The sequence below is a fragment of the Hibiscus syriacus genome, unplaced genomic scaffold, assembly GCF_006381635.1.
Source record: "Hibiscus syriacus cultivar Baekdansim isolate YM2019G1 unplaced genomic scaffold, ASM638163v2 tig00111640_pilon, whole genome shotgun sequence".
In the NCBI taxonomy this organism is placed as follows: Eukaryota; Viridiplantae; Streptophyta; class Magnoliopsida; order Malvales; family Malvaceae; genus Hibiscus; species Hibiscus syriacus.
Window position 1 is genome coordinate 965,044 of NW_024063142.1, and position 16,147 is coordinate 981,190.

At 33.2% G+C, this 16,147-nt stretch overlaps 1 protein-coding gene across 4 annotated transcripts; it reads right to left on the bottom strand.

Moving 5' to 3' along the window:
• Window positions 1-7,694: 7,694 nt before the first annotated feature.
• Window positions 7,695-12,983, bottom strand: LOC120166411 (NAC domain-containing protein 75-like). 4 transcript variants are annotated; one of them, XM_039175660.1, is made up of 6 exons: window positions 11,725-12,983; window positions 11,284-11,461; window positions 10,526-11,118; window positions 9,811-10,083; window positions 9,385-9,474; window positions 7,695-7,784 (listed from the first exon to the last, which is right to left on the bottom strand). In XM_039175660.1, exons 1-6 carry the CDS (start codon window positions 11,845-11,847, stop codon window positions 7,701-7,703), a joined length of 1,341 nt encoding a protein of 446 aa, XP_039031591.1. In that variant the 5' UTR covers window positions 11,848-12,983; the 3' UTR covers window positions 7,695-7,700. The 4 variants fall into 4 exon arrangements, with proteins under 4 accessions (XP_039031591.1, XP_039031593.1, XP_039031594.1 ...); XM_039175662.1 differs by having other exon boundaries at window positions 9,385-9,471; window positions 11,725-12,982; XM_039175663.1 differs by having other exon boundaries at window positions 7,695-7,781; window positions 9,385-9,471; window positions 11,725-12,981.
• Window positions 12,984-16,147: the final 3,164 nt, after the last annotated feature.

A 16,147-nucleotide genomic window follows, 5' to 3' on the forward strand; every position in this document is an offset into this window, starting at 1 on the left:
CGATGACGACTGGGTCACAACAAATCTTTTCGAGTTTCGGCTTAAGTCACTACACGCACGATTCATTCATTTGTTAAAAGACTTAACGTGCAATGTTTCCTTCCATGTCTGGTGGTACGAACTAAACTCGTAATCATTCGTGCAACTTTAATTTCCTTATTGGATGGCAGCTAAGCTTTCATCGCAGTAGCTTAGGCTTTCACATAATAAAGAGGGATCGACGCCCCTTTCAATTTCTAAACATCTTTCATCTAAAAAGTCAAATCCCAAGAGAATTACATACAGATTAATTAATATTATACCGTGATCAGAAATTGGTACATTTTGTATCTTTGGTATTTATTGCTATCACATTTAACAAATGTTCATTGTGTGCACATGTTTCCTATTCTTAGCTTTACAGGTAAACCTCTTGAGTAAAACGACAACCTTGATGGCATAATTTGGGATTTCCATGTTCACTTACATACTTCATCGGTAATTGTACGGCCGTGACAAATACAATTCAAGGGGTATTCCTTGTCGCGTTGCAATCAAAATGTTTGAAACATCCATGTCATGGGTTATGTAAAAGACGATGCATCCATTGCATTTGCATGCATGAAAAACTATCTATAACGTTGCTTTCTACTTACCTATTTATTTTCTTAATGTGATGGCCAATACGAATTTGGTAATACAGGAGAAGACATCATCACTGAAACTGCATGGTTTTTTTCGCATGAAAAAATGGGCCAAGATTGGGAAGAGGTCTGAGTTCATCTAATGGGCTACTTTTAATTGGTCATGAGGTACCATCCTAATGGGCCCGTCATCAATTCATCGCCAACGCTCATAAATTTATAAATGTTAAAAATCTATATTAAGTAGATAGAAACAGGGGAGTTGAAAAAGGGGTACCCATATTTTCGGATATCCGGAATTTTCGGATATCAAAAAGTTGGCTCGTATCTCGAACCATTACATCTGAATACTCGTATGTCGGATACCTGTAAAATCTGAGTACATGTATTCTCGGGTCAAAGGACTCAGATTATATTTTTTTGTTCTTCTTTAAATTATATTATTTTAAAAAAAATATATGGACAAATTGAACGCAAGTCTCCTAATAAAATAATCACACTTAATCATTAGGCTAAACCTTGAACTTGTTATATTATGGACAGTTAAAATCTTTGTTAAAATAAGATTGAAATTAATTAATATTAATATATTTTTAAATTCAATTTTACTTTTTATCCAATTGAATCCCTAAAAATATTTAATTGAGATATAAATTTAATTCTACATTTTTCTAAATTTTTTAAAAATCATTATTTTCAAGGTTAATTTTATAAATAAAATTAATATATATTAAAATTATTTTTAAATCGCATATTAATCTCTTAATTTTTCAATTAATACAATTCATGTCCCTGTTGTAAAAGATCGAAACTAATGGTCCAAGAGCTGGCCCAGGCAAACCGGAACGCTCGGCCCTTACTTTGACAACAACGATTTCTTAATACTTTCCACGTCATACTTGGGAGAAAGAGAACTGAGCTTAAACAACGAGTTGGGAGGTGAAAGTTTCCGGTGTTTCTGGACCTGTGAGTAGGTGCCTATCTGAAGAACGCTAAAGAAGGTCACTCCAATGATTATTGATGTGTATAAGATGAGTATCAATTATACAACCACTGAATTATTTTATATACCCATCTATGGATCATGTAATGGTAAGAAACAGCCTAATCCCCTGTTTTTAGGTGCTGCCTAAACTTTGTTGTTTAGTTAACAATGTTCAGTGTAAAAAACTAGACAACTAGCCTGTATTTCCAAACAGGTCACCCAAAGGTAGAGGAATGTTGCATTATTCGGTACCTTGCAAGTAGCCAAACCGTATCTCATTTTGATGTGATGCACGTTGTTGTTGTCGAAGATGAAGTTGTAATTAGATTGACCTTTGGAGTATCTAACCTTGTTTCCTAGTCTTGTACCATCAGGAACCTGTTCAAAGCAGCTTGGACATTGAACAAGTAAATAAAGAGACAGACCAGACAGAAGGAAACTTCATCATGGTCTGATTCTGGTTAGGAAACTGCTCAAAGGGTAAAGTATACGTTAATTAGTTTCTTAAAGATTGATCATGTGATACTGATTCATCAATGGAGTTCCACTCATGTTACTTTGCATGCAAATTCAACTGCGATACAACAGATGCTGGAAATTTTGGTTCAAGTACTAACTGTTGTATCAATCACAGTCTTATCTAACCTTATCTTCATCTCACAATATAATAACAAGAGCATCCCCCCAATATCATGAAAGAAAATGGGCTTATAATCTGCCATATAAAATGTTCCTTTCACCTTTTTTTGCGTCAATCCGCTTTTTAAAAGCTGATAGGCTGATGAAATGGCATGAGTGGGGTTTAAATGAACCGAGTTTAAACGAACAATGTTATTTTCATATTTGTTTATTTATTTTTTAAGATGTTCACGTTAAGTTCGTGTTCGTTTAAATTTTAAGTATAATGTACGTGTTCGTTTATTTATTTTTGAAGGTGTTCGTGTTTGTTTAATTATTATTCACGAAACATGGTCGTTTAATATTCGTGAATGTGTTCGTTTATTTGTTCACGAATGTATTCATTTAATGTTCAGTAATATGTCCATTTAGCGTCTTTATATGTTCTCTTTTTAGTTTTACCTTTTCAAGCTAAAGAAAAATGGTAAAATTATGTCACTAGTGCTTAAACTCTTTAAAATTCATAGTTTATATTTCAAATTTTATCATGTGTTCAATTTAGTCACTACCTTCACCAATATTTAAAATGTAAAAAAAAAGTAACGAAAAATTGGGTAAAGGAGCTTGTACACGAACATAAGCAAACGAGTCGATAAATGAGCTCATAAACGAGCTACTTTAAGAACATAAACGAATCGAACACATCTCTGTTCGTGTTCGTCCGTTTATTAAATAAACATAAAAAAATTTGTTCGTGCTCGATTATTTAGCTTAAAAAACGAACATAAACGAACGTTATACAAACGGTTCAAAATTATTCACCTAATCCTCTGTTCATGTACACCCCTAGACATGAGACATAAGTTACATCATTGATAATGTAATATAAAACATTGTTTTGAATTATTATATATCTGCTGGATTATCCCAAAAAGAAACTTAGCTTGCGTAGCCATGTCTTTGATAAAATTATTCATATATGCAGGAAATGCGCACCAATCTTTCCTAACTACTACGAATTAGGTATATTTTAACAGGGAAGAGTCTTAACTACCACGCACAGCCGCCTGCACCTCCCATCGAGTCCAAGTGGACAATATATATGTCAGAGTACAGAAGAAAATGATACAAAAGGAAGCTAACTTTAGTAAGCTTCACTCTATTCAAGGAACACACAGAATTAACCATCACAATTAAACTACAGGCAACTGGTCGATCAAAGGAAGGTTTACTTCACAACTGTTTAAGAAATACACAAAGATTTGATTTTAACAGGCCTCCTGAGATCAGTTGGGCTGGTTACTATGTCTAAAAAGAAGCTGTGCTACTGCTATGGTATTGCTGTTTGAGAATAAAAAAAAAGGTGGGGGCAGTGCCATGTTGTGATATTCCTTATTGCACTACACAATTCCCCTTGCAACTTCTTTATGGGACCAAATCTCTGCCAACCCCCAAAGCCCCTAAATCACTTCAGAGTAATACTTCTTTCTAGTTTCTTTTAAAAGCACCCAAAATCTCCGATAAAGCTAAAGAAATTGAATATCAGCTTTTTAGGCTGAACAAGACATGTCATTCACTTTCGTTTTGGTTGCATGTGGAAATAGACACATTTCCTCTTTCCCTCCACTCTATTATTTATACCCCCAACATTCCTACTATGTTTGGATTTTCCCTTTTTGGGTTATTATTTTTCATATACATTCTACTGGAACATACATAAGATATAATGTTAGGGGATGAACTTATAAAATTTTAAGAGTAAAAAATAAATTATCAATATAAGAATTTAAAATTTTTAGATCTCCGTCCATGTATTCTACACTAACCCTCGAGCATTTCCACACCATGGATTTTAGAGTCCCCAACCCAAAACCCATTTCTTGCACATACATTTAATTCACAAATATGTCTAAAAAACGATGCTTTATGGGCGTTAGTAGATCACTTGTAAGTCTATATAAAAAATGACAAGATGAAAGAATATTTGCCATAAGCTATGAGAATGGGTCATTTTCCAAACCATGCATAAAGCTTATTCTTGTCTGCTCATTCGCTTGTTCAAAACCTTCAACTATTACTTTCAGAAACTACGATGAAGCTGCCCTGCCATCCATCTTCTATTCAGCTTTATTAATTCATGCTCATGCACGTCCCATGAAAGCAGAAAGATGACATCTACGTTACTCTCTCTCACTTTATGGTGGGGACATAAGTTCATTTCATTTGCTCTTATATATATAATAGGGTAAAGTACACAAATGCTCCCCTGACTATAGGATACTATTTTATTAAGTCCCTCGATTATTAAAAGTTACAAAATAATCACCGACTATTCATTATGTTTCAAAGTCATCCTTTTTCGTTAAAATATTGGTATGGTTGAGATATGATAGTTGTTTGATATTTCGAGATTAGATCTGATTATATCAGAGTCAACAGCTTAACGTTCAACTCATATTATCATCAATGTTTTAACGAAAAATGACAGCTTTGGAACATAATGAATAGTCAGATATCATTTTGTAACTTTTAATTGTCAAGGAACTCAAAAAAGTAATACTCTACAATCGAAGTACCAATTTATAACTTTTAATATTCGATTAACTTAATAAAGTAATATTCCTATTATCGAGAGATCATTTGTGTACATTACCCTATATAATACTAGTATTATATATAGAAACAAAAGCTCGACTCTAAGGAATAAATTTAAAAGCAGAAGATTCCCAATTAACAAAATACAAAGGAAAAGACCGGTGCTTTTAAAATGTGATTTCTGCTGCTATATATATTGTTGAAAGATTCCAAATTCATATATATATATCGACGAAACGCCAGATGTTATTCTCTCATCCTTTTGATATGTAATTTAATTATCTAAATACAAAGAATCAAACAAAACTCCTTTATTAGAAGTGCGATAACCACTTACAAACAAATCATGGTGCATGGACGTACGAAGTTTTTATTACATAAAAGAACTTTGAAAAATAAAACAAAAAGCATGTTCTTAAGTAATTTCGTCGTGGTAATATCTCATCGTCACCTTAATATGATAGAAATTTACAGAAAGGAAATTGAAATTAAACATGGAAAGAAATTAAATTATTTAATTGAGAGAGAGATGCTCAAAGAAGCAAAATAAATATCGAAAAGAGTGCTCGACCTCATAAGTCAACATTTCACCAACTTTGATCTTCATGATTATTAAATAGCAATGGTAGTTGATTCTTTTGGACACTTGGTTTGGCGAGCATACTTAATTATGGCACTGCTGTGCTGTCTCCTTAGACATTAACGAGATATATAGTAGGGACAAAGCAACTAATTTTACTTCAAATAAGGGATTTGAATTTGACCATGCCAATTGGTTTGGCGGTTCTTGTAGTTTTTTTAGGGCTGGGTAGACTGGAGTCGGTTAATCTTTGGTGGCGAGTGTTCTTATTAAGTGCAGGTGGTGGTCTTCACCAAGGAGCAGTTGTTCGATTAGCAACAGCATGCAGTGTGTTTCAGTTCTGTTAGAGGTGGTCCTGAATTTATTTCAAATTCGGAGCTAGGTCCTTGGCGTTGGTGGATTTTCATCGCTGAATTAGAGAGTTTGGTTATTTGCAACTGAAAAGGAGTTGGGCGTTGGCCGCAGTCCTAATGTTGCTTTACTGTTGTGCAAGGAATTTGATGTCTTGATATGGTTGTCTGGGCGTTCTAGTCTTTTATGGTCGGGGTTTGTTTAGTGGGTTCAGTAGGTTCTAGGAGTTTGTTGTTTGTTTCTGTTGTGTTTTTGTTTCTTCTTGTTAGGTCGAATAGTCTAGGGAGGTTTTTAACGAAATATTCTTCCATAACGAATTATCAATAAAATCAATTTTTACAGAGCAAAAAATAAAATAAAATAATGTTGTATATTTGATAGTAGTTGACTTTGTACTCTCTTATTCGAGGAGACTAATTTTTTTAAGTGAAAGTATGTTTATAATCTGAATCCTAAATATTAGGATTTAAATCAATATAAAGTATGGAAGACCAACTCTAGCCGTCTCTTTTTTAACTTAGTTTTCTTTTAATACTCTACCGTCTTCTTTTTTCTTTTTGATTTTTTTAACTGGCGACAACACTAATTTTATTGTTGTTTGTTGACCGTCGCTGACTATTAATTCTCTTTTTTTCATATTATGAAATATTATATGTCCTTGTGAAATGATTTTGTTCTGCTCTTGTGGCACGATCCTCATGGTTATTGGTATATTTTTTTTGCATACATTTGCAGTCGTTTTGGTCCTTGCACAAAAACTATCACGACATTTATTTTCTGATTGATTAATCTGTGGTCATGTATAGTAAGATCTCTTTTTTTGGTAAAAGATTGTTGGTCGATATAATCAAATTGTGTAGTGAAACAACCTGTCAAATTATTTGGTTCGCTCTCCACTCTTTTATCACTTCGTCAAACGACTCATTCGACAAGGATAAGGAGTTTTTATGAATGTTATTGAGTTTTGATGTTGGTCCGTCATTCTTATTGGAAAGTTTTATTTTTCTTCGTATCTTTAGTTTTAATTTTTACTTTTGTATGAATATTTTGGTGACTATTGTCTCCAAATTTATCTATATATTTTGATGTGTTATAATTTTGATTTCTTCCCTCATTAATAAAATTCAACTGTCATTATTCAAAAAAATCAATATAAAGTATGAAAATAGATTAATATGATCATTCTTGATCATTCGATCAATTAATGAATCTCTATTAGATTAATTTACGGTTAAACGTTTATAATTCATACTATATATATGATCGAGTAAACTTTTTTTAATTTATTAAAGACTTAAAAAATAATTTTAAATTTGATAATATTTGAAATAGATATTTTCTGAAGGTTGATAACTAAAGAATTTGTACTCAATATATAATTAGACAATTAACATTTCTTTATGTTTATTATACAAGAAAGGTGGAGTAACAACAATACAATTGACAACATGTTTCAGCATATTTCTTTTACACAAAAAAGAAAAGTATACAAGTGTCTTGAAATAATAAAATAATATAAGAAACATAAAGATGATATAATAATAATGAGGATAATGGTGATGATTTTGATGCAGTAGGTCGGATGTTTCGCTTTTGTTTCTTCTCTCCTTCAGTCCTATTTGTCAGGAGAGAGCAGCCTTTTCCCCTGCTTTCTCTTTCTTTCTTTTTTTGCCTTTTTTTTTACCTTCGCTTTCATTTTTATTCTTTCTTTCCAACAACTTGAACTACGTATATTGTACATGTAACTGATTGAGTTGAGAGTGAGGAAACAGGCTCCCACCCCCCATAAGTAAAAGAACAAACTATATATAGTACTTAAATATATATATATATGTGATGTTCTGGTTTCTTTCTCTCTCCTTTGAAAGGACTTTTAGGAGAGGTAGGCTTGGTTCAAAGGAGCGATTATTTTTGGAAGGTTTGTGTAGAACTTTAGCATATATGGAGGCTAGCCATGATGGTCAGGGTCAGGCCAGAAAGAGGAGTACTTCAACCATTCAGCTTCGTGTGGGTTCGTGATTGATGACTCCTGCTAAAAAACCAAACTTAGGGTTAGGGTTTAACCTATAAACAACAAACGAAGAAGCTGCCTTTTTTGTCCACTCCACAACCCGACTAATCTCATGACGCAACGTATGATAATAAAACAGCTTTCATGCTGCTCCCAAATGCATGCATATTCATTCATTCTTCCAACTCACCTCTTATGTTAACCCCAACTAATGACGGATTCAGAAATATTTTTTAGAATAAGCATATATATATTAATAATGAAAATTTTTCATATAGAGTAGACACAACTTTTTTTTAAGGTGAACAGACACGTTTAATAAAATAAACAACTAACATGATTCTAAAATGAACACGTATCCACCCTGAATTCAACCTACATCTGCCATTGACCCCAACCAAAACAATGTTGTTGACGTTATAGCTAAATTTTATAATTCGTAATATAATTATTTTTAAGATATTTTATGATGGCATGGTTTTACGTATGTTGATGAATTTTATTATTACATATTTATGCCTTACATAGTGCATGATATAATTTGACTGTTTTCTTTTAACCTTTTAAAATATTTAGGTTTCTTTCTTTTCCATTCTCTGCTCTTTATAACAACATATATTCAAAGATAAACCTAAAGAGGATGTAAGGAAAGTAGTCTATTTATTTTGGAGGCTATACACGGTTTCACAATCTACAGTAAGTAGCTGTACTTTAATTATAGGAATTCATTTTCTTTATTATATATAATTATATGATTTCATATAAAAAATGTAATCATTCTATAAATATAAAAGCATTCCTTAATGCTTTAGCTGTATTAAGCGAATCTTAATTTTATATGCTTAGGAAGAACATATAAGAAAAAGATTGCCTTAACGTATTGATTTCTACTGAATCTTAAGAAGGTGGAAAAGCAGACGTAAGCTATTGTTCATGTCAGAAAGCAGATAATTATGTTTAATTTTCTACGAAGAAAAAGCTACGCACTCACTTTAACACCGTTTTATTTATAGTATGATAGCTACCTTCATTTCTCTAAGAATGCCGAATGCCATATACTTAATTCTGGTTAGAAAAGAAAAGAATTATGAGTTCTTTCTTGTTCCTTAAGAATAATAAAGGGATAAATACCCCGTTCATATATGAATTATACTAAATTTTTAGTTTCATACGTATTTTTTTAAAAATTATTGTTTTTATACATGATGTTTTCTGCCATTAACAGATTCATCCACTTCCGTCATGGAAGATGAAATAGAACCATTGATCACGACATGTTTCATTTTAGTGACTATTTTTTTTTCAAGTGCCACGTGTCAGTGGTCGTAGCCTTTCATGACGGAAGTGGATGAATCCTTTAATGGCAGAAAATATCATTTGTGAAATCGATAATTTTTAAATATGTATGAAATTGAGAATTTGATATAATTCATCTATGAATTTAACCCAATAATATAAGGTGAAGAATTTAGGGTTTTCATTTTTCACTTCTTGTTATCTTTTTTTAATTATTTATTTATATTTCCCCTTACTTTTTCCTTTCTTTATTCCTTGCCTTGTTTAGTTGATATTATGACAAACAAGGGTCACGGGTTCTGAGGGTAAAAAATTTCATACTCACTTCTTTGATATCACTTGAAGTGCAGCCCATTATTAGTTCTTCCAAACCTGTTGCAGACCTTCCTCCCAGTTTATGATTTTGCTGCTGCTGCATATGTTCAATTCAAACAAGTTATAAGTAAACGATTAAAATAATTTCTCCATCTAAATCATATGTTTTAAGAAGAACTGAAATGTTTAAAAACAGTTCACTGTTCCAGATTCAAGATCTTATATGATCGAGTCACCCTTCAGCTTAATAAGAGCTGTAGTTAATATAAAAGTTCAGCATGTTCACGATAGGAACAACTGGTATTTTAGAAAAAGAAAGGGATAGTACCATTAAAACTGTGGTTTCTCGAGAGAAAAGTTATTAATTGCACTATTAATGGTGGATCATTATATGAGGAGAAATAATTAATGGAGTAATGATGATGATATGTATTACCTGGAAACTTTCGTTTTGAAGCATTATTCTGGAGACATGAAAGGAGTCCTCATCAAGGATGATGGAGGTGTGGTGGAGGGGAGGTGGCGAGATGATTGTGGAAATTGGATGTGAAGGCCTGCTAATATGGAACGCAGTCGTAGGAATCTGCTGCTGCTGGTGGTGATGATGAAAAAGATGATGATCATGGGCCATATGATCTGTCTCACGGTGATGCTCCGGTATCTCTTGAGTCGGCGTTTCCCTTGCAGCTGAAGCTTCTCCAATCCCCACCTGCAACAGACAAACCCCGACCATAAAATTACAGTTTGCTAGCTAGTCCATTTTCAAACACAAAACATATTCCAACACCGCTTTAATTCCTTTTTCTATAGTTTTACTCTCATTTCCAAATATTGGTCCTACTGGTGAATGAAAAAAAAAAGAATAGTTAGCTCAGAAAGATAGTCAAGTGAGGCCCATATATTTTTTTTGTTCTTCAAGTGCCGTATATACAAGCATCCCTAGAAGGCTAGAACTTTAAGATTTATTCCTTCAACTTTTATTTTATGTAAGATAAGCAAACTTTGATGTTTGAACTGTATTACGCTTTCATGAAAATATTGGATTTATTCATAAAATTTACAAGGTACAAACGGGGATGTCATTTTATGATTCGATTTCGTGATTGTAGAAGAGAGAAAACGCATTGAATATAGATGATGGAAGAATGTACCTCGTCGAAGCTTTTACTAAACGGGGAGAAACTAAGAAGTTGATCAGGTTTTAAGTGTTGGATATCCATGGCACCGGCTAGGCTTGATAAAGCAACAGCGGCGGCAACGCCGGCTCCCGACACTTCCTCTCTAAGAGGGATTAATTGTTCCTTTGAGGAACAATTCCGAACGCCGCTATCTCGCCGGTTATTAGGGTCGAAGACAACAACGTTGGTTCCTTCAACAGCTGCTGCAGCAGTTCGATCAGACCAGTTGCACTGCCTCGGTTGAGTCTGATAAAATATCTTGGACACCACAAGCTCACCTTCCTTCTCTTCCTCGTGTTGACCCAGATGATACTGGTGCATGACCCAATTAGTCTTTTCGGGTTTTCGGTTCTTCCCAAAATTCGTGTAGAGAACCAGGATTTTCTTGCAACCTTTTTGTTTGCCACTCACCATGACCGGCCTTGTCTTGCCGGTTTTGTGCCACCTTGTTTCTCCACCTTGCAAGTCACATTCGGTTTGGATTTTCCTTCTTTTTCTTGTCCCGGTGGTATAAGCCTTTGATGGTCTATGGAAGAAATGCCTGCTTAATCCATCTCTGGTCACACCTGCAAGAAATTAATAGAAAACATTAGCCAAAAGTCTAAGTTAGGTTTACTTAGGTGCAACAAATTGGAATTCATGGGGGTTGACAGTATGGTAAGACCTAATAACATTGAATAATGATGGAGGCAAATATCAAACAAGATAAAGTTGAAGGATTTTAAGAAAACCTGGGAGTTTCTCAGGATGGGTGTAACAAATCCCATCTTCTCCTTCAATTGTTGGGATGAACTCATCAATCAAAGGGTGAGACCTCATGTCTTCAGCTTCCACTTTTGCTTCCAGGTGTTCTATCAGTTCTTGATCTGTTGGATCAAATTTCACTCCTGCTGGTAGACCCAACCAGTCCTGCAACATTTTTTCATTTTTCAGTTCAAATTAAAGCACAAAAATAAAAAAGGAAGACTAAACAAAGTAAAGAGAAAAGAAGAAATCTTTAATCTTATTCTGTTCGAATATATAGTTTTGTTTTCCATTAAAGAAACAACTTGACCATCCCAAAAAAACCCTTGATTAGAATACAAGTATACTTCTGGTATTTTTTCCCCTTGATTCTTCTCTTGTCAAACTCTTGTTGTCGCAGCCAAGAATATTATGAGTTAAATCCGTACCGGTTTTCCATCTAGTTTGTGACCGCAGCCGGGACAGTGCATGGATCCACACAGCTGATGCTCTTCGAGCTTTGCATCTATGAGATCGGAGCTGCTGATGGAGCTTAGATTACTCTTATTCATTGCTTCTTGTTATCTTCCCCCCTTTCGTTGCTGTCGGTAGATGTTATCTTCGTTGCCTCAAACTCTTGAAATCTTCAATGAAATAGCCAACCTTATATAGCAGCCGGCTACTCATATCCCAGTTTGTTTCTCCATATAACACAAACCTTAACCCCGTTTTAGATCTGATATCCCTTTGTTGGGGGGGGGGGGGGGAATAAAAAAGGCAAAGGGCATAAACTGATGAATTTGATAAATATGTATATGTATAAGCCCTAGTTTTCCTCAACCGATGAAATATCCATAGTAAAAGAACGCATCAAAGAGGGGGATGAAGCAGAAGAACATACCAAAAGCCTCAATATGAACTCAGCAAACAGGGAAAAAAGAAGAAGAAGAAGAATCCGTATGTCGTATATATAAAAGTACACGTGTTTAATATCCTCGGCGCTATCTTTGTGAGAAACTATTACCTAAACTAATCACCCAAAAAAAAGAAAAATTTATGCAAAACCCAGATGAGAAATCTGCTCCAAAAGAAGAAAACTTTATTTTTTTTTCTCACGAGGAAGAAGTACTGGTACTAACAAGGAAAAGGAGAGTACTGAGAGGGAGAGAGAGAGCGAGAGAAGAAAAGAGGAAAATTTAACAGTGGGATTTAGATATAAACCTTCTTTAACCATATAGAAATCACCAGAAATTCCTCACTTATCTTTACTTTGACTGAAGCCTCCAAGTGGGAAAAAAGAAAGGAGAAAAACAGGAAAAAAAAATTTGGCCTTCATATACTTAACACACTGGCTTTAAACCCTTTGCAACTTCAAGTAGAGCTCATGATGCTAGGCGGTTCAAGAGAGAGAAGCAAAGAAAATATGGCAAAAGTAATATATACATATACATATATAGATAAAAGAAAAATACTACCAGTTGTCTGTATTTTCCTTCTGGGTTAAAGTTTAATGTCTCCCACACCTTTGTTTTAGAGGGATTGACTGCTAAAGCAAAAAGGAGAAGAAACGGCCTTCACAGCAGCGGTACACATACAAAAGCATGGCAACCCAATCTGTACTATAACTTAAATATATAATCTTTCTTTTTTTTACTTCAATTTAAAAAAAAAAGCTTATTTGATATATAGACGTTTAAGCTTAGATAATATTCAAATTAAATCCATTGGCTAAGTTCTTGAATGGTTTATATAAGTTATGAACTGAGAAATGCTCCCAGGCTACAAGATAAACAGAAAATACTAAACGTGGCGGTAGCAGAGTTTGAGTAATGAAGACGATATCTGGGGGGAAATTTCAATTCTTTGTTTAGTTTTTTTTGCCACAGATTATGGATGTGGAAAGGGAAAGTTTTTAATTTATTTTCTTATTTTTTTTGAAATTTTTATTTTCTTTTTTTAGAAGGAGAGAAAGATGGAGAGATTATGGAAAAGCGAAAAAAAACAAATAAAAATGACAAGAACTCACATGGGTTTCGAGAGGGAGTGCTGCTGATCATGATTCTTTTGCCATGAATGTTGCAGAAAGAGAGATGCAAAGAGAATAGAAGAATTACGGGGTTGCTTGACATACAAGGCAAATGAGCAGCATAGTTGATGGACCACCAGTCCTTTCTTATTACACCCGTACAAAAGCATATAAAAATTATCATATGTTTATGTTATATATATATAAAAATAATTTAATCTTCAAATGGAAGAACTTGGGGTAAATTTTTACTCATCTTGAGATAAATAGTTAAACTGTTTAAATAAGTCATAATTAGTATTTAATTATCTTTGTTTCTTCTATTAAAAAAATCATCTTTGTTTCTTTACATAAATATAAACAATAAAATTTAAAATAATGAACTTTTAAAAAAATGAAAAAAAAAATAAGATAAAATTATATCAAAGTCACTAAATTGTATCTAAATTATTATAAATGATCGTCCTAATATTATAATAAATATAAAATTAAAATATCATTTAATAATATTTCTTTAAAATTTATTTAAAACACCAAAATGAACACTTGTACTTCTATTGTAGTGAAAGACATCTCGTCGTCGAGTAGTAGCAGAAATCGGCAACTACTACATCTTTAACTTTCCCGAGGAAAATCTAAAGTGCATAACACTCGCACGCATAAATATGGTCCGAGTGAGAGCACGACGCAAGAAAGACCCGGATTATGTGGGACGCAACTTGGGATTTTTTTGATCAGAATGATGAAGGAACCAGCAATATGTTTCGCGAAACAGAGAGGTTGCCATGATTGCTTCTTTCCCTTGCCTAATTTTATTATTAATTATTATTGCAAGAATTGTGCAATTACATTGGACAGGTAATAATATGATTCGAACCTGTGAGTTTGGGGTGTGAGCAACCTTCGATTAGGTTTCTCTTTTTGTCCCAAAGAGAATGAGGGAATCAGATTGGCGTTGCTGCTCTTCAGATTATCCGGCAACTTTGACTTCATTTACATCGCACCAAAAAAGGCACCACCAAATCTTATAAGTACCCTTCATTTCTCAAGGGTATGAATATCTTATAAACACTTTTTATTATGGATTTGTATCCATTGCTAATCCATTCTGTTTATATCATTCATTAAAATATTTAACGTGAAATCAGACAATTAATGAATCGGTTCGAAAGAATATAATAAACTTTCAATGTATGCGTATTTTTTATGCCGTGTACTTGGACCAAAAAGAAAAGGCCAGGGGGAGAGGATTGTGCGCCAAACTCCGAGAATTTTGTTTTTGGGGACCATGTCTTTTGAGTAGAAAAGACAGACTTAAAGTATAATCCATGTATGAGAATATCTCTTACATGAGAATAATGCCTCGTATATCAGAAAATAATGCTTAATCAAAGTCAACGATGTCCTCTTTTAAATTTATAAGGATCAAGCCCCAAACAGAAACCGATTGCTTGTGTCTGATTAATTTAAGAGTTAGTAATATTGAAGGTTTTAGTGCATTTCTCATTGGCATTAACTAAATATCAATGAGACTGGAAGCACAAAAATGTTGGGCTGGGACCTGTCCTAGGAAAAGATTACGGATTTAGTACTGGTACACACAATTTAGGCCACCAGTTCGATTGCCACGCTCGACAAAGTTCACTTGTGGCTACCGGGCTGGGTGCGGAGGTTGGCCCAAATGTGCACCAAATATAGTTGATTCGCGTGCTAAGTAGAAAGAAATTAAAGAAAAAAATACATGTCGGTGCACGGATATAGCCGATAACGAAGGACCATGGGGGCCTGTGACTTGGCCATCTTGGGCTTTTGGGTTTGAAAACTAGCACTTGTGATTTATACTTAGAGGGTGTTTGGATGAATGTGGGATTTCCATGGGAATGGAATCCACACTCATGTTTGGTTGGCCGGGAATCTCATTCCCGGTAATATTTTATTATTAATAGTAGATTTTTTTGGGTATATTACCGGGAATGTCATTACCTCCATTTCCTTAGGTATTGTTGGATTACCGGCGTTTTGAACTAAAATGCCCTTTTTTCCCCTAAAAAATATCCTTCTTCTGTCATTGAATAATAAAAATTTTACGAATGTTAAATTACAAATTTATCCTTAAACTATTTTAGATTTACAAAAAAAAATCTATAATTAAAATTTTATATGAAGTTCAGAGGTTAAAATAAAATTTTATTCTTTCATTAAACTTTTTTATATTTTCAATCTTTTAAAAAATATATAAATTTTATGAATTTAATTTTTTTAAAGAAAATATTTAAATATTTTCCAACTTGTTAAAAAAATAAATATATAATAAGGACAATTTGGTCAAATATACATTCCAATAATCTTTTATTCTTTAACCAAACACGGTAATCTTACATTCCTGCTAAACCAACCAAACACAAAATACAACATTCTAAGTAATCCTATTCCCTGGTAATCTTACATTCCCACTGGTAATCTTATATTTCGTGAACCAAACGCACTATTGTACACGAAAAACAATGATATGTTCTACTCAAGAAAGGAATTTAATTAAATACAAATATATATCTAATATGTATAAATTTTTAATTATATTATAATTATAAAATATCATTTTAATATTTAAAAGAAATAATTATTGTAATTATAAATCTTTTATATATATATGAAATAATTTGAATTAAAATAGATATCTTACAAATTTCTAATTAGAGCCGAATTAGGATTTTAAAAATATCTATAAAGACATAAGGGTCTAACAGCCAAAAATTTACTTTTAAAGAATTAAGTTTATTGTTTCAATTGGGTGGACTAAGTAGAGGTCGTGACCTTATTGTTGTAAATCGGGAATCGACATCATT